This window comes from Camponotus floridanus, unplaced genomic scaffold, assembly GCF_003227725.1.
Source record: "Camponotus floridanus strain SB8 unplaced genomic scaffold, Cflo_v7.5 scaffold19, whole genome shotgun sequence".
Taxonomy (NCBI): Eukaryota; Metazoa; Arthropoda; class Insecta; order Hymenoptera; family Formicidae; genus Camponotus; species Camponotus floridanus.
This window is the reverse complement of record NW_020229314.1, coordinates 97,266-116,280: the sequence shown is the minus strand read 5'-3', so window position 1 is coordinate 116,280 and position 19,015 is coordinate 97,266. Positions and strand designations below refer to the sequence as shown.

General features: G+C 32.9%; 6 protein-coding genes across 7 annotated transcripts; 2 read left to right on the top strand and 4 right to left on the bottom strand.

The window, feature by feature from the left end:
* Positions 1-66: 66 nt before the first annotated feature.
* Positions 67-3,106, bottom strand: LOC105256129 (protein asteroid). The gene is made up of 2 exons (XM_011265812.3): positions 2,765-3,106; positions 67-2,540 (listed from the first exon to the last, which is right to left on the bottom strand). The coding sequence occupies exon 2, from the start codon at positions 2,470-2,472 to the stop codon at positions 154-156; it is 2,319 nt and encodes a 772-aa protein (XP_011264114.1). The 5' UTR covers positions 2,473-2,540; positions 2,765-3,106; the 3' UTR covers positions 67-153.
* An 85-nt stretch (positions 3,107-3,191) lies between these two features.
* Positions 3,192-5,044, bottom strand: LOC105256130 (copper chaperone for superoxide dismutase). Of its 2 annotated transcripts, XM_011265814.3 has the most exons (7): positions 4,857-5,044; positions 4,535-4,733; positions 4,256-4,445; positions 4,126-4,192; positions 3,869-4,050; positions 3,663-3,778; positions 3,192-3,300 (listed from the first exon to the last, which is right to left on the bottom strand). In XM_011265814.3, the coding sequence occupies exons 1-7, from the start codon at positions 4,875-4,877 to the stop codon at positions 3,290-3,292; spliced, it is 786 nt and encodes a 261-aa protein (XP_011264116.1). In that variant the 5' UTR covers positions 4,878-5,044; the 3' UTR covers positions 3,192-3,289. The 2 variants fall into 2 exon arrangements, with proteins under 2 accessions (XP_011264116.1, XP_011264115.1); XM_011265813.3 differs by lacking the exon at positions 3,192-3,300 and having other exon boundaries at positions 3,529-3,778.
* Positions 5,045-6,226: 1,182 nt separating this feature from the next.
* Positions 6,227-9,603, top strand: LOC105256132 (extensin). Its single transcript, XM_011265815.3, has 6 exons — positions 6,227-6,298; positions 6,599-6,675; positions 7,005-7,086; positions 7,208-7,418; positions 7,590-8,800; positions 9,119-9,603. Exons 1-6 carry the CDS (start codon positions 6,239-6,241, stop codon positions 9,329-9,331), a joined length of 1,854 nt encoding a protein of 617 aa, XP_011264117.1. The 5' UTR covers positions 6,227-6,238; the 3' UTR covers positions 9,332-9,603.
* A 966-nt stretch (positions 9,604-10,569) lies between these two features.
* LOC105256133 (KDEL motif-containing protein 1) lies at positions 10,570-13,831 on the bottom strand. The gene is made up of 8 exons (XM_011265816.2): positions 13,666-13,831; positions 13,275-13,503; positions 12,545-12,756; positions 12,251-12,462; positions 11,930-12,174; positions 11,616-11,853; positions 10,950-11,249; positions 10,570-10,871 (listed from the first exon to the last, which is right to left on the bottom strand). Exons 2-8 carry the CDS (start codon positions 13,442-13,444, stop codon positions 10,752-10,754), a joined length of 1,497 nt encoding a protein of 498 aa, XP_011264118.1. The 5' UTR covers positions 13,445-13,503; positions 13,666-13,831; the 3' UTR covers positions 10,570-10,751.
* A 657-nt stretch (positions 13,832-14,488) lies between these two features.
* LOC105256134 (exocyst complex component 3) lies at positions 14,489-17,158 on the bottom strand. The gene has a single exon (XM_011265817.3). It carries the CDS (start codon positions 16,919-16,921, stop codon positions 14,651-14,653), a length of 2,271 nt encoding a protein of 756 aa, XP_011264119.1. The 5' UTR covers positions 16,922-17,158; the 3' UTR covers positions 14,489-14,650.
* Positions 17,159-18,132: 974 nt separating this feature from the next.
* LOC105256135 (39S ribosomal protein L27, mitochondrial) lies at positions 18,133-19,004 on the top strand. The gene is made up of 3 exons (XM_011265819.3): positions 18,133-18,415; positions 18,537-18,706; positions 18,785-19,004. The coding sequence occupies exons 1-3, from the start codon at positions 18,334-18,336 to the stop codon at positions 18,986-18,988; spliced, it is 456 nt and encodes a 151-aa protein (XP_011264121.1). The 5' UTR covers positions 18,133-18,333; the 3' UTR covers positions 18,989-19,004.
* The last annotated feature ends 11 nt before the right edge of the window (positions 19,005-19,015 follow it).

The window sequence follows — 19,015 nt, the reverse complement described above, 5'->3', positions numbered from 1 at the left end:
CACATTCTATCGAAAATTTCATATAAAGAGAAAGATTAAAAGTTTTTTTTTTATGTATAAATTTGCTTATCTTTATTTGTAAAAGGTACATATAAATTATAAATACATAATTGTGATATATGTACAGGTGCAATTTAATCACAATAAAAAGATTTAATGTTGCGTAGCACCAAGGATAGAAAAAGAATTATTTACATCATAAAAGATTTCTTCACTGGTACTTTCACATGCGTTTACAGCTTCTTTCTCATGATCTTCTTCCTGTGTAGTAGAATCGTTTTTTTCACACTTTCTTTTTGTCTTTTGCTTTTTACATTTACTGGCTTTCTTTTCCAATGCTGTATTAAACAGAGGTTTGACTTTTAATAAGAGTATATTAAATAGATGCGATAAACTCGGAGAATTTTGAAAAATTGTATTAATATAAACTTCAACGTCATCGCGTCTTTTAAAATTGCTGCACAAATTATACAGTAATGTACCATTAAACATATTAGCAACTTTAGTTTGTTCATACGGATATCCCAATAATGCATTCAAATTCATACTATGTCTTAAACAATTTTGAAATTCTGCAAAACCATGAACAATTGTAATATTGAATCGTTTTGGGTGCAGATATACTTTTTGATCAATTTCGAAATTTGATACAAAAAATGAAGCTGCAAGCAAGCAATCATCCTCATTAACTTCATTAAATGCATTTATTAATGTAGTATCGATTGAATATTGTGGACGATAGTTTCTCATTTTTCTCATATATTTAATATTTTCGACAGTTCTATTGAATCTATGATAGAATCTGTTTAAATTTCTATACGGGCCTATTTTGTGATCTATTATGTTAAATAACATAGCAAATAATAAGGAGTATATATGACAACTGAATTTAAGTGGTTCTTGTTGTTGATTTATCCAATACTTGATGGTCGCGATATATAACGTCCAGTTTGATGGAATTTCCTTCATACAATTTTCATCGATAATTTCCAATGTGACATTTAAAATTTGTCTTCTGATAATAATCGGTAGTTCTCTTAAATTAAATAAAGATGGTAATGTACACCCTAATATATTATCATTGTATTCTAACTGATAACGCTTTATCTTCCTATTCTCATCCCTAGTCATATATTCCATGTAAGTCCTTCTTCCTTCAATACCCGATATCAATAATCTATAAATAACGCTTATAATTTTTAAACTTGCAACAATAGATGAAACGTATAAATAATTTTCGACTTGTGCGGCACAAACATATAGTTTCCGTATTATTATGTCTATGAAATAAGAAGGATATCTGCCCAATTTGAATTCATTAATAAACCACTGAGGCAAATTGTTGACCAGTGATTCATTAGAAATCACCTTTCTTTCCTCGAGTATGGTTGTTATTTCTTTTTCGTCTGTTTCGTTATCGTCGTCACTTAGATTTTCTTCGTTCGATTTTTCGTCAATGTATGTCAGATTATATATATCGCCTTCAAATTTGTACGTTTTAAATGCATCCAGTATATTTGCTCTTGAAAAATTCTCTGGAGGAACATTTAGTATATGTAATACGCTCAATGAAGCGCTAGTGTAACCATTTATTATCGTTTCTATTATATTTAATACGTGTTTGCGATCCCGTTTCCGTAATCTACTTAGTATTCCTATTACAGCTTGATTTAAGCTGTATCTTCGTAGCCAATTAAATGTAGCATCTATACGTCGTTGTTGCTCATTGTACTTTTTTCTTCCTGTTCGTGGTAATTTTAAGTGACGAAAAAAATTTCGAAACGTATGTTGTTTTACATAGTCATTTCCCAGTAATATCGCTGCCAGAGGCAACAAAGATTGATTCAAACCGTTGTAAATTCGGAAAAGCTTTTCCGGATAATAAATCTTGCAAAGTTTCATGTAACCGCGAGTTACCGGATTAGGGATTACATTATTTTCCCATGTATCAAATGGTATGTACAGCGATCCATAAATATAGAAATCAGAGTCGTAACTCAATACAGGACACTTGAGAATACGTGCTATTGCGGCTATAGTGTTATCAGCTTCAAATATACATTGCGTATACCTGACGCCTTTTTCCTTCATGACATCTTTAAACACTTCTTTCATAAGTAGAGGAAAGAATTTGGTTCTCTGTTGAGAGTGCGGTGTATAATGCGACGCTATTCCAATTTTTTCGTTAGTTCGAGATATGACCGTCTGTAGCTTTTTGTCTTCGCAACCACCATCGATTAGGACCAACGGAGTGACATTACACATGGAGAGTTCATTAAAAAAATCTGCTACACATTGCGCATATTTGTCATAATCACCACCAAAGACGCAGTTACATCTCGCATGCCAATTATACAATTGACATCCTATACTATTCCCATCAATTACTAAATAAGTATCGCGTAGAGCATAATTCTCAAGATAATCCTCCGAATGGTTGGATATATATGTTGTTAATCCAGGAATCCCCATTCTCAAAAGGTAATTGAGCTTAATGTTTTACTCGCATAAATTATATTCACGTTGAATTGTATAAGTTTCTGTAAAAAAAAAAAAACAAATATTATACATTATTCGTGTTTATAATAATATTCACTTACTCCTTCAAATTTGTTTTTCCCTTATTTCTACCTATCATATTTTTTCGATACTGAATCTAACCTTAAGAGATATATTTTTTGACGTTTTCTTTGTTCAATTATCGTTTTCTAGATTATTTCTACACAAATTATAATACTCTTATTTAATGCCATATATAACTTACTTAAAAATTTTTAATTTGTCGCTTGATTTTGACCGTATTTTTACATATAATATACACATGTCACGGTAAATAGTAGCGCATATTTATCATGACGCCATGATAAATTACAAATTACCAATGGCTGCTAGACTTGAAATGACAATATATACATGGGACGCGTTCCGTCTCATGCCTTATGCGCAGAAAGTTTATAGTTTACATTACATATATTATAGATTTTCCGCGCATAATGCGCAGCCATACGTTGAATTTTTAAACAGGATAGATTATATATCAAATGACGGAGAAAAAATTTAAAAACTTGCATAATACGTAAAACCGATATGTACGATTATAATTTGACAGCACATGAAGGGGATTCAAATAAATAAAAGTATATATGTATGTGTATATATATATACACATATATGATAATAGTATCGAAAAGTTAAAAATATATTTATTTTTATTCCTCCAATGTTCTGAATATGGAATGTATTTTTTGTTATCACTTTTTGTTAGATCAGTTGTTACACGTTACATTAATTACAAATTTGCTGAAAAGAAGGAAAAGTAATATATATAAATTATCTTATCAAATTAAATTATTTTTGAAAAAATTGTTACAAGTTATTAATTACTATTTGATAGTTTATAAATATGTGAAAGTTTGAAAAAATTACACAAAGTGTAATGCAAGTTGTAACTATTAAATATTATTAATATAATTAGAATATAATTATATTAATAACATTAGTTAGTAATATAATTAATGCAAGAGAGATTTTTAAAACTAATAATAAATAGAACGTGACAAATTTTGATGCATAGTTAAATTTCTAAGAACAGTTCTCTTTTTCCTAAGATATTCAAAGTATTATGCATATTTTTTCATTCAATTTTGCGTAACTTTTAATACCATGATTTGCAAGGGCTCGATCTCTTTCATCCCATATTGTAAGACCGTCGCATGCACAAATTTTTTTTGTATTTTGAAATAATCCAGAAGATCTGGCTATAATACCACAAGCCAGCCTGTACAAGAAAAGAAAATTTAATTTAAAACAGTAATGGTCAAATTTCTGTGATAATATAATAATATGTAATAATTTCTTCCATTTATACCTAATTCCACTGTTTCCATTTATTTTGGATTCTGAATTGTCACCCTTCCCTAGATCATCAGGGTCATTGGTAACAACGAGCGATCTCCCAATGATATCAGATATTTTAAGGAATCTGTCTATCTTTCGAAAAGTAGCTCTACCTGTAGCATCTGCTAAGATATTACCAAGATCACCGATATGCTGCAATTATAGATTTCATTAAAAAACTTGTATATGTGGCACATACATAGAATTTACATAATTTTTTATATTTACCCTCTCTGACAGATCATTCTCAGGAGCGCCATGTGGGGAATTGTTTGGATTGAAGTGTTCACCTACACTACGATAACAATAAAATTTGCTCAGATTATCTAAAAATTTTTTATTTGTAAAACTGACTTACCTATCACAGCCATTAGATATATCGCCGCATTCGTGTATATGCATACCATGCTCTCCCAATGTCAATCCATCAACCGTACCATCTATAATACATCCTTGTGGAGTCTGCGCAAATCTTATTACACCTTTGATTAAATTTTCTACACTGTATCCCGAATTCCCACCCAACATTGATACAGCGCTTAATCCATCTATAAAAGTTACATAGAATCAAATTTTTTTAAATAATAATAATAATAAAACAGAATAAATAAATAATTGATAAAAAATATGTTTAAACCTCCGTATCCTTTCAACACTGCTTGCCTTCCAGTCTGTTCGATCCTTTCTTGAATGATAAAATAAGGTAGGTCCGTTTCAATAATAACGGTGCCGCGTTCCAATGAAATATCAATATTTCGAATACCCTTTAAATCCGATACACTCTTAGAAATTGCGTCGACACATTTCTCGCATGTCATATGTACCGCAAACTCAATCTGTGGAAAGAAATGAGAGAGATTATATATATAATCCTATAAATTTGACAATATTGTACTTTAGTTTGCCAATAATGTAAAATAATTTGATAATTAAGAAACGAGCATAAAATAATTGCTTACCTTTGCCGAAGCCATTTGCATGTGTACATACGTGTAGTTATATCAACATGATAAAGCATAAATTTAGAATGCTGGATTTTTGTTCTTTTTGCAAGGATGACATTTATTACTTTTACATGTTATATTAACTTCCCTATCTTTAATATAAGCATCTTTTTTCTCGCAAAATTCGCAGACGTATATATATATATATATATATATATATATATATATATATACCCGTCACTTCGTACGACTCGTACATAAATAGTGCGTAAAATTTTTTAAATTAGACCAGGGACCCTATTCTTCGTGCGAAAAATTATCGCAAAAGTGCAAAAGTGACGCTACGCGATCTTTGATTCGTGTATACTCTTAGATCTAAAAATATACACCAAAGATCGCGCGTCATTTTCATATACGATAATTTTTCGCACGATTTCAAGAATAGGGCCCTAGGTTGCTGGCTCCGTTGCGGTTGGAATTGACCAATCAGAGTAGCCGCCCAACAAATTGCTTTGTTCTGATTGGTCAATTTCAACCGCAACCGAGCCCACGAGTGGGATTTGATTGATCACGTCGCCAATTGGTTAATTCAAAATAGGACTCTCTGATTGGTTAATCGTTGCTGGTTACCCTAGGTACAAGTCGATATAATTGGCTGTGGTCGGAACGTGGTCCAAAGAGGCGCTCTCGAGCCCACAATTCGCAAAGATTTCTCTATTCTAATTGGTCAATCGAAAATCACTCGATGCTACCCGACGAGTAGATTTTCGAACGCAATTCAATGTGCGAATGCGCATAATCTCAATCGCTATAATTATTATAATAATTTTTTAAATATATGTAGCTTTTCTAAATATATGTATTTATTAAAATTTAATGTATGTGTGTGTGTGTGTGTGTGTGTGTGTAGTATATATAATAGTTTGTTTATTATTATTTGTTTATCTCTCGACAGTATCAAAGAAAATACCGCGAGCTTTGGTGTTCGCTAATGTTCGCCGTCAGTGGCGTTGCTTTCCCAAGCTCTATTTCGGAAATGATATCTCTCGTCTCTCTCGTTCCCGAAATTGGATACATATTTTGCAGAGTAAATTGGCGATAATTGCTAATCGCGCGTAAGCCGTATTATAACAGGAATACACTTTATGTATACGACGAGCTGTGTTTGTTAACGCGCGGGTCGATCAATTTGCTAGATCTTCGGTAATATCACGTAAATAATTTTTGCACTTTCGGATAATTTCGTGGCGTATCGCGACAAGTATAACAGAGTATAGCTTCGAAAATACAACGACAATGGACGTGAAGTGTTTTTAGATAATTCCTCGTGAAAGAGAACCTCTTCGAATTGTGTCGATTTTTCTCATCAAAGAGACAAATCGTGAATTGCTTTGAACATGTCTGTGACCTTTGCTCAACGTGGTAGGCCACCTCCAAATCCTGCTCAAATACAGAAGGTAAAGGAATTGACCAAAGCTTTGGAATAAAATGCTGTTATTATAAATAATTTAATAATCATTAACTGTATTGTATAATAAGAAAAATAATATATAAATTGCACCGTTTGTGAAAATTGGTGTGTGTGTGTGTATGCATGCATATATATATATATATATATATATATATATATATATAATATATATATACACACACACACAAATATATATTTATTTTATATATATATTTTATAAATTTTATAAATACATTTTATAAATATATATATATATATATACACATACACATGCACATTTCTTTAGATGCTCGACGAGAATAGCCAACTTATACAAATGATTCAAGAGTATCAAAATAAAGGCAAAGTACAGGAATGTGTACAGTAAGTAATAATTAACGATAATACAGTACAGTATTTTTCAGATACATTCTATACATTCTTCTTTCATCTTAGAAAATAAATCGTCATTGTTTATGAAACAACATTGTATTAACAGCTAATAAAAAAAGTTTGTATAACCTTTCGCTGCATTCCCTATTACAAAAGCTGCATGAATTGTACCGATTATTCGATATATGACTATAGGAATTAAATATTTTATTCTTACTTCAATATAATGGCTATTAATTATTTTTTATAGTATTAAAAAAATACATTCCTTTAGCAATCCTTTTCTTTTAAATTTGATATTTATTAGACTTCATTTTCAGATATCAGCAAATGCTACATCGCAACTTGGTATATTTAGCATCTATCGCAGATGTGAATCAGAATCTTCAAACTTTATTACCTGTAAGCGATAAATTTTAAAAGAAAAAGTATGCAATAAAAATAAGTAAAAAAACATTTAATCCAATAAAATTGCATAGTTGAATAAAATTTTTGCAACACGTTTTTAACTTTTTGTTTTAAGCTACCTCAAGGTTCTATCCCCAATGGTCCTCAGCATGCTATGATGAATCCGCAAGGGCTTCCAAGCGGTCCAGGTGCTTCGGCTGGTCCTGGGGGAGAGATGACTCCGAATACTCAGCCAACTATGCCAATGTCGAGTTTTAATCAAGGCCAACCAATAGCGCAAGGTTATCGTGGGCCTGTGATGCCTGGTCAAGGACCTACCATAAATAGTACATTACTTTAAGTTTAATAAACTTTTCGATAGAAATTTTGTTCATACTTAATTTAACTTTATTTCAGATTCGTAATTACATATTATATGAAATTTGAAATATAATTTCAGACTGGATGTTTGAGATTAGTAATATTTTATCATTTGATTTGTTTTAATTTGTTAACAGGACCTCCAACTGCACCAGGTCCGCAACAATATAGAGGACCGCAAGGTTATCCCCAACAACCTTCTCAGCAAGGTTATCCTGCTCAATACGCCAATCAGAATCCTGGCTCTAATTATCAAGGACCTCAAGGATCCGCGTACACTCCTGGTCAACCGAATCAATACGGACCGCCAAATGCTTCTCAGCAACAAGGATATAGCGCGGCGACGCAGCCAAATTACGGTCCTCCGACTACAGTGAACAGCTATGGTCCGCAACCAGGTGGTTATCCACCGCCGGGCACGACTCAGCCACCTTCCGGATATGGACCACCACCGCCAAATCAGCAAGGCTATCCGCCGTCTAATGCTTCGCAGCAAAATTTCTCATCAGGTAGTCAACAACAACAACAACCAGGACAATATGGTAGCCCTAGTCCGCAACCAAATTATCAACAGCCTCCGTCCCAAGCGCCACCTCAAAATGCATACGCCGCTGGACAACCTGGAAATTATCCCCCTCCATCCTCACAGGCATACGCGAATAATGTTCCGCCGCAAAATTACCCACCACCTCCGACAACTAGCGCGACTCAACCTCCTCAACCTGGATCTCAGCAAAATGCGGGTCCGCAGCCCAACTACGTTAGCCAACCGAGCCCAGGTCCTGGTGCAACGCAGTACGGTCCCGTTTCTACATCTCCGCCATTTAGTACTTCCTCCGCGAGCGGCGGCAATACTTACGCTCAGAGCAGTCAGCCGACAAGCACGCCGTCTGCCTCGACGCAGACATATCCGCCGAGTAGCGGTCCGCCGCCAACATCGCAGGGTGGAAGCTATGCACCCCCGGTTCCGCCGGCCCCTTCTGGATATTCCGTTCATCAAACACCTCATCCGACGTCGCATCCCCCGCATCCGCCGCCACCGCATCAATCACCTCATCAGCCACCGCACACTCCGCATCAACCACCTCATCAGCCATCGCATCAATCCTCGCATCAACCGCCCTCTCATCAATCGCCGCATCAGCCATCGCAACAATCTCAGCAACAGTCACAAACAGCTTCACAGACGCAACAGCAGCCGTCTCAAAGTCCAGCCCCGAGTGGATTTCAACCACCATCCGGCCCGCCGCAAGGTCCCGCCCCACCACCCGGTCCTCAGCAACAACCCGCTTATGGACCCACTACTACGCAAACGTACGTTCCACCGACACCAGGAGGGCAACCGCAGGTATTGTTCAAGTATTCTATATTATACTCGAATACATTAAACACTCAAGGATTTAAACATTTACATTTATTATTTGCTTCATAATATGAGATTCATTAAAATGCATATGTCGCTGGAATTACATTACATGTAGTTTGCAATTCTTTATATCTTGATTAAAAAAATATTTATATTATTACATAAGTTATATAAGCGCTATATAATTTTTTTATATTTTATACTTATTTATTTATTTAGAAAAAGTATTGTATGGTATACAGATACAGATATTAAATAATGCATTTATTTTTCTGTTCATTATCTATATTAAAATTATAGATTTATAGCCCGCATCCACCGCAAGGAGGACAACCGCACTATGGACATCCACAATATCCTCCTCAAAGTTACCCTCCGCCGCCAACAGGTCAAGGATATCCACAGTATCCTCCACGACCACCCGGTGGACACATGCCTCCTCCACCAGGACCACAAGGGCCACCACCACCTAACCAGTATGGAGGTTATGGTTATCAACCACCCACACAATAAAATATATTAATTTCTAAATTCGCAAAAAATCTTCAGTTAATGTACATATTGAGAATATTTACGTTATCATTTGCATTTTATTGCGTATGCCAATATACTTTATTAATGTAAATTCGTAATATTATTATAGATATTGTGGATATCCATATTAACGTGAATACAAAGAGTTCCACCAGTGATGAGATTAGAAGAAATTGTATGGAGAACTTTATATAATTCAATCTCTAACGTATACACATCTCTAACATTATGATAAAATAAATACTTGGAACAAAAAATTATGTATAAATTGAAATTTAGGAGTTACTATAATAAATAATACAATTGAACTTAAATTAAAACTATCGACACTTTTCAGTATTTACATATATATTTTAATGTGTGGTATAATCTATAGTAATTTATATATAATTTTGTTTATATTTATATATAATTTTGTGTAATTTATATATAATTTTGTTTACATGTATACATATATAATTCAAGTTACATTAAAAAAAGAAAAACAATTTCGTTTTTATATTAAATTCATCATTACTAAATGATCTCTCTGAGATGAGAAGTATGCCAAATGACTTGTGCGACTCTTGTCTTGTAGCGAAACTTTTAATCTGAAAAACGTATACGTATTTGTTCCTTGATATTTTGTTTCATTATCCGTGTACACAAATAATAATATAGATATCCATCATCATTAGATTTGTAATTTTTTATATCTGTTTTTTTTTAACTATAGTAAAAAAAATAAACCTCAAAAATTTTATTTTTATTATAAATATATACATAACTTTTTATTCGTACAACTAAAAAATAAATATAAATAAAAAGTGAAAGAGAATTTTACAATGCAATGGTACAAATATACCATGTAAGAAGATAATTTGTTTCAATTTTTTGCGCGTTGTCATTGCAATTTATATCAAGTTTAATTTCATAATCGATATAATGTGTGGAATGTATATATAAAATATACTTTCCGATATTACACGTATATAATTAACGATACAATTAAATATGGAGCATGACGAAATTTAGTCATATATCTATATTTATTCTATAAATATTTTTCGAAGAAGATGTTGATAATTGTACAAATAATATATCTTGTTCTCGCGACATAATTTTAAATTAAATAAAAATATTAAACGAGAAAATAATTGTTATTGTATGTGTGTGTAAAAAATGTGCGTTATAAAAAAAATTCATTAAATAATAGAGAGAGAAATTATTATTTGCTTTTCAAATTGTCTTTGATGTTTATATTTCTTTTTTATTTTTGGTACATACACACCCATACGTGATGATAGATATGAAATCTTAATAAATCGATGCACACACATGATATTCGTATGGTAATGTTGGTTTCCATTGTAATAATTAATAATAGAAAGATGTTAAAAAAAGAAGATGTTATTAAATTTTACAACTCATCTTTAAAGTTTAAATTGCTAAAATGACATTGACAAGAATGATTAGGTTGTGGTACTTCTTCCATGTTATCTAGTATCTCAACTTTACTCTTTAAGTGTTTACTCCATTCCTGAAATATAAAACTCAATATTATTTGGCAAAAATATACCCCTAAGAAATATATCTAAAATAAGACTTTCTCACATACATGAAATAAAACTGTATAGTAACATAATATATCACGTGGTAATAAATTGTCCCTTGCAAATTGTCTCGCAGATTTAACAATCTTCAATCCATCCTCATCATGTTCCTTTGCCCATATAATTTTATCAACAAGATCCGAGAGATCGCTTTTTACAGGTACATAATGTAATCCAGGTGTAAGATCTTTGTAGAAAAATTCATAATAATTGGATTCTTGCTTAAATACCAAAGAATCTCCAGCAAGTAAATATGGGAATCGATATGCTGCTACTGTGCCATCAATATTCAGTTGGTACTTGTACTATGAAAAAATTATTACAGACTCAATATAAGATTGCTAACAAAGTTTTATACATACGATTTTAATTTCTCTTTTTTGTTGATCTTTAATGAATGTATAAACTGTAATATTGTATTTATTATTTCTATTCACATTTTTAAAGCTTTTATATACGATGCGTGTACAATTTACAAAATTGTAATACATTTTTGAAGAAATAGAAAAGAATAATTATTTCTTTGACTAATATAGCACTAAAATATAGCATTAAACTCTGTACATGGGCTTTATATATACACTTGTATCAAATATTGCAATGACATAAAATGTATAACTATTTTTAAAAATGTAACTTTGATAAAGAGACTTTAACTTTCTTATGTTCACCTTAAAGAAATTAAAAAACGATACGTGGTTTTGCACAGGTCCATATTTATCCATTTCATCTCTAAAGAAAAAGAAATTAGTAATAGAGACATTGAAAAGCTCTGGATGCTTTCTTGAAATATCTATTAAATTTAGCCGTTCCCTTCTGGAATCACGTCCACGCCAAAATAATTGTTCAGTCTTGTTCTTCCATGACAGTCCAGTGTTACCTTGTACGGAGAGTGTATCTAACATTACCCTATTTTTCAGGAATATAATATCACGAGTAAAATGATAATTAGAGATTATTAATTTATTATCGATGTATATTATACCTTCCCATTGCTTCCAGGGATGATTCTGTGATATCGTATGTAGGCATAACAATGTCTTTCGTATTGTCAGATCCGCACCATGAAAAGATAGGATAAAGCGGGCCTGTATCAGGGACGAGCGGCCAATCGCCCAGATTTACAAAGAATTCAATATCTGGCAATACCACTTTACGTGCAAGCGACAACAATATAGCATCCATAAATATTTTAAAGCCAACATATTGACCATAACATCGCCTGTAAATCTAATTTAATCTAGTTTGAGACATTTATAGATGGAAATATGTATTATAGATTGATAATATTTTGTAATATATTTACTCTGTTGGATCTCAATACATAATGACAAATGCTAACACTGGTTGGTTGATCATATCTTTTGATAATACTGTGGCGTATTTTATCAAAGTCAATATTCAAAAATGGAGAGAGATCATTATGTATTTGAGTGTAATTTTGTCGACACTGATAATGATATAGCCAATTAATGATTGATGGATTTGGACAGTAACATTCCTCCTCATAAACAGGACCTAAAGAAAGATTTCCTTATTAAGCTTAAATAAAGAGAGAATCTTTTAAAATGATTTTATAAGATAAAAAATACATGCATACCTTTGATTTTTGAATGAGACAATGGTAATTCTTTTCCCTTAATTTTTATTTTAATATTAATGTTAGAACAAGTATTAAAAACTTTGTAGCGTACAATAAAACTTCCATCTTTACAGTCAAAAATTTGAGTCCATATTCGACATGGTACATTATTAAGAGACTGTCCATATACTTGCCCAGTGACTATATTTTCACCAGGAGATTCTGTTAAACTAAAATTTAAAGTAGCATGATATAATTTTGCATATAAGTCAAATAAATTGTAGAGATATTAATTGTAATATTGTAAATGAATAATTTAGCTTCAAGAGAGTATGTATATATATATATATATATATATATATATATATATATATATATATATATACACAATATATTTTTAACTGAAATTTTACATTCTTATCTTTAAAAATTACATTATTATGTAATAAATTTTGTTACATTTGATTACCATTGGAATCATTAATGACTTTATAATTATAAATATTATTTTAAATAAATGTTATATAGATGCATTTATAAATGTTCAACATATTTGTATGTTCATTTCACTATGAAATAATATTTGTATGTTCATTTCACTTTGAATAAATATATATATATAAGAAATATATATGTAAAAAAAAATATATATATATATATATATATCTGATATCTATGTATATAATTGATATCTATGTATCTAATCTATGTATATATCTGATATCTATGTATATAATTGAACATTAACTTTCTTCCATCTAAGTCTACAAGTTGTAGGAAGAAATATCTGGCACGCATGGTAATTTCTGTTGGGCTCAGTCCTGGACCCCAGATAATCGTTTTCAGTGGATCTACATCAAAATGATTTCTCGCTCTCGCGCAAATAAATAACAATAACAATGTTGTTAGGTGGCGCATAATTGTTGTAAATATTTATACCAAACTGTCTTAAATTAATGTATATAATGCCCCTACTACTGAAAATATAAATTTTTAAAATTAATTGTAAGGTTATGATGACGTTTGCTTATAGCTATAAGATTCACGTAAGATTTGAATTATTGCTGTATGAAGATATAAATTTTCACATGTCATAATTTATCACACAAATCGCGTTTACTCTGCGAGTTTATATTTACTTGTACATTCATTGTAAATGCATAAATATTTGAGTAACCGGCTGTTTGTGCGTGATTTACTTTTGACAGCTCGAAAGTTTCCTTATAGATATACTTATTTACTAATTGATACGTGCATTCGTGCGTTATATATGATACGAACACATGCATATTAACCGTTGTATTTTTTTTCTTCATAAAGCTGATAAAGACGATTGCATTTTTTTGACTAAACAAGTTTATGAAATTATTTCTCACAGACTTGAACATAATCTCAATTATCTGGAAGATAAATTTAAAAAATCACTAATACAGTATCATAAAAATTAAAAAAAAAATATATTTTTTTAATTTTTATGATACTGTGTTAGTATACATATAAAAGGTTTATATAAAGATATATATATATATATATATATATATATATATATATATAAAAGAAGTATGTGCGTGAGCAGGATTAACCAAGATACATTGTTAATATGATAATTTTTATATTATATAATTTAATGTAATTGTTTGCATATTTTTACAAAGTATTATCTATATAAATATAAAATGTTATTTTATACACACACACACACACATGTATACATGTAACACGCATTTTTATATTTAAATTAATTTTTATTAACATTTTTTAATTCTTACATACATACATACATACATACATATATATATAATATATATATATATATATATATATATTTATTTATATTATATATATATATATATATATATATATATTGCATATGAATAAATAAACTTTTAATGTTTCTATAAATTGCTAATGAAAAATACATCATGATAAACATTATCATGTTAAACACTAACAAATTTGCTCAACATTACAAATATATTTTATTACATCTTTTTTATGTCTCTATTAATGTTTCACTTTAAAAAAATTCAATTTGGAAGAATGATATATATACACACATACATTAATATTATACATGGAAAAATTGTCTCATTTTTTTACTTCATAAAAGTTCTTTTTCCAATTTCAAGGCTTCCAACCAAGAAAACTATCCTGTATTACTATCTGCTTGAATATACTGCTTGTGATGGATTGCACGGGCTTTCGATTTCGTTGAGCTTCCATGATGTAAGAGACCTTCCCTCGCGCTTCCGCTCGCGATATGTCACCCCGAAGACCGAGCAATCTGATGAGATGGTCCTCGGTCATGTCCGGATACTTTTCGATCAAAGAGTGTAAATCGAGCGAGAGAATCTCCGCATCCTCGCACCTCAGTACCTCGGCGAGACGTTTTATTATCTCGAACGGCGAATTGAAATTACCGATTTTCGGCGCGATTCTGTCGAAAAAGTTCTTCAACTTGTCCGCCTCCGTCATTATCTTTGACGTGCAGGTCAAGCATTCGTCGTACGTTTTCAATGATATCTTTCTCTGTAACATCGCAGATATGTAACGCTTCGCGATTAGATTCTGCGCTTCGGTAATAACGTACTCAAAGTTTTTGGGACTCAAGTGATTATAATCCTGAAAATAATCCTCCAAGGTAACGCAGATAGTCTCGACCGGGATGGGCGACGATAACCATTTGGGTGTAATCAAATCTTGAAAATGCAGTTCCAGGTCCAGAAAGGATTCTTGCAACAATATGGCTGCAGCCTCGTTCCTCAATTGTTGATAATTCGCCAAGAGATTTTCAAATTTTACAGTGGCATCCCCGGTAGTATTGGGCACCCAGTAAAGTTGCTTCATCTGCTGCGCTAATTCGTTAAACTGCATACAATTATTGACCACGGTAATCATATGATGAGTGAAGTAAGGAACCTGACTCCTGTCCTCAAAATGTTTTGTTTTAAATTCTAATATCGCCTGTCTATACATGTACCCATATTTAGTTACTTGTTCTATGCATAGGACCAATGCTTGCGCCGTTAAATCAGAACTGATGGTCTTGGCAACTTGAAGATTTTGATCGATCATTTGAAATATAATAACCGGTGCCGCGGTGTGATAATATAGTTCTTGAGTACTGCTGTCGGGTAAGATACCGCTTCTCCAATCGAGTTTCTCCGTTTCCAATGTTTTTCTCATCCAATCCTCATAATTTTGACACATGTTTCGCAAATACTTGTCTTGAAGATCGTTTAGCATCTCGGAACTAAGTAGCGGACCGATATCGGACGTGTCGATATTTAATTCGGGATGTCGCATCAATTCTGGCCCCGTATAAGTATTCATAATCCACGCTAACAGAGAAACATATTCGTTACCTTCCAATCCACCGGTAATTATATCCTTTAAATGTTGGGATAGACTGGTATGATACATTTTAACGAAAGTACTCACTATGTCGTACCAAGGCGGGAAACAAGGTTTACATAGAGTCTTTACTACTCTCAAGTCCTCGAGGATCAAAAGTCTCGTAAGTTCCAAATATCTTACCAGCCACATTTTGTTATCCGCCCTCTCGTCCACCTGAGTTCCTTCGATTCTATTTGCCACCGATTTCTCCAATACCTTCATCGCCATGTCCTTCCATCGCTTGGGTCTACCTGGTGCCATAAAACCACTCTGCTTGTGTCTTTGAATAGCAAATTGATCCGCTTTTTCTTCCCTTTCTATAATTCTCAAAGGTGTTACTATGACAGTAGGCTCTTTTCTAACTGTATTTAAGGTACGACTCAATACCAGCCTGATCTGTTTTTCCATAAGTTGGGAAAGCATTTCAACATCTTCGAAATAAGCTTTTAGCATAATTGTATCCGCTGGCGACTGATTCGGCAATTTATGAAGCTCGTACAACAATTCGTCTCTGGAAGTTTCCAGATCCATCAGGCTTTGATGCGCGTGCAGCAACTTACCCTCGTTTATCCATTGCTTCGTCTTCTCGACGCTCTCGGGAACGGTGAATATGTGCTTCAAGTTTTCCTTCGCAATGACGTATTGAGAATGACGCATGTTCTCTTCCTGTACCGCCTGTAGCCTGGAACTGAGCTTGAGCACAGAGCTGAACAGCTGATTAACATGATCCAGATCGTCTTTGACGACGGCGATACTTTCCAGAGAACTTTGTAGCTGCTCAAAGCCGACTCTGACACCGTCCAATTGACTTTGCATCGCGGTCTTTAGCATAGTCTCGACGGATGCCTTTTTCCTACTGATTCTACGCTTATACATGTCGATTTTCTCCAGTTGACCTGGCCGCTGCAAAAGATTTGCGACGTACTTTGTACCCCTAGCTATCGCTTCTTCTTCCAATTTTTGTAGATCCTCTACATTCGTCGTCATTTTTGTTGTCATTTATACTCTAAATCGGCAAACTGTCAAAACTTATTCGTCTTTTTTCTTTAAGGGATTTCCGTTTCAGCTTCCCTTCTCTTTAAGTATTTTTCTTTTAATGAATAATACAATGCAGTTTTGTTTTAACTGAAAAATATCTTGAATTTTATGAAACTGACATATATCGACGGGCCTTATCAACGCCCGTTTGTCTCGTTTATCCCCAGCCAGTTGTGTCAAGGTGTGCGGAAGACTTTCTCCTTTGGAATATATTTCACAGATGAGAAAGTAATTAGAGAGCAAACGAGACCGTGAGAACAAACTTGATTGGTCGCGCCATATTGATTGGAACGCTTCAGACGCTTGTGTTTGATTGACCAATCGAGGCAAAAGGAGTAAAAAATTACTTATCAAGCGCTTCAAAGCATCCAAGGCTGCGTTCAGAAATATCACCCGAGTGTACCTGGGTATCATTTTATCCTTGTTTAACATTCGGTGAACAACAAAGATAAAATGATACCCGGGAGCACTCGGGTGATATTTTTGAACACAGCCCAGAGCGTCTCCTCGACCGTAGCCATTTGGTGCTTTCCATTTAGCGACATAAGTCGACACAAGCGTCATTCTATCTTTTTTCAATGAATAACAATAAACAAAGATAGAATGACACTTGTGTCGACTTGTGTTGCTAAATGGAAAGCACCCATTGTGAATAAAACGGGAATGTCCTTTCGTTCATTCTCATCCAAATGAGTGTGTTCCACTTTATTTGTCTCTATTTAATTTTCGATCAACAACAACTCGATTGACCACGTCTCCAATTGGTCAATCGTTGCTGGTTTCCCTAGGTAGATCGATATAATTGACCAATCGCGTCGGAAACGTGGTCAAACGGAACGCTCCCGATGCTGCTACGAGTGTTGCGGAAGTTTAAAGGCCATTCTACAATGGCCGTAGCATAAGATTGTAAGGTGTAAAACTCAAGAAATTGACCAATCACAGTCAAGTATTAAGAGAATACTCGACTGTGATTGGTCAATTTTTTAAGGCTTAGGACTTAAATTACCTATTGTAGATCGGGACTAATGGAACGTATCCCATATAAGATAAAAGATTATAGGTCTGTTCTTTTCAGCTGCACTGCTGCACTAGTGCAATTAGTTAGAGTGAAAGAAAGCATGTTTGTCTCTTTCTAACTTATTGCACTAGTGCAGCAGTGCAGCTGAAAAGAACAGACCTATTCTCTGATATTTGTTCAAAGATATTTGTGCATGGACCTCCTTGCAATTATTTTTCAAACCGTGATTGATCGATCGAGCGATCCCTCTTTTGATGTAATATAAATTTTTGAAAGTAGAAGAAGAAGAAAGAAGCGTATTTTTTTAAGACGCATATTACTTACAAAAGATACAATTCGATCTGTTGGATTTTAAATGGCTCATCTGTCACAACTGTCCTCTCTTGCGTTACAAAATATTCGGCAGATCGCGGTATTAGGTGATATTAATAATTTAGGTTTGTATTAGGATTATACAAATTATTATCAATATATGATATATATATAAAATTGAATATATAGATCAAATAAGAATACTTAATGTGTGAAGGTTTTATTATTTCATCTTCTTTTATTTAGCAAAAATATGTGTTAGATATGCATCGAAGAAAGCTAGTTCTAGTACCAGTAATAAACCTGGCCATGCTAGACCGAAACACAGAGGATGGAGAGTACAAGATGGGACTTATGTACAAGCGGGTACAATATTGGCTACGCAGTTAACAACCAGATTTCACCCAGGCCTTAATGTGAATATTATTCACGTCTTCCAATTTTATTATAAGCTCTCTATATCCTTATTAATATATTTGATTTTTATGTAATAGGTTGGTTTCGGACGGAATGGAACCTTATTTGCTTTGGAAGCAGGCAAAGTAATGGTAACTTGTGAGAAAATTAATCCTTGCTGGAAGCATCCCTGGATTAAACGAAATTATGCTGGCCGTGAAGGCCAAGTTATATATAAAAAACACTTTAACGTTATTCCAAAGTCACAACATAATCAATTTCAATTGATTGACAGAATATAAGAATATATATATTATATATATTATATT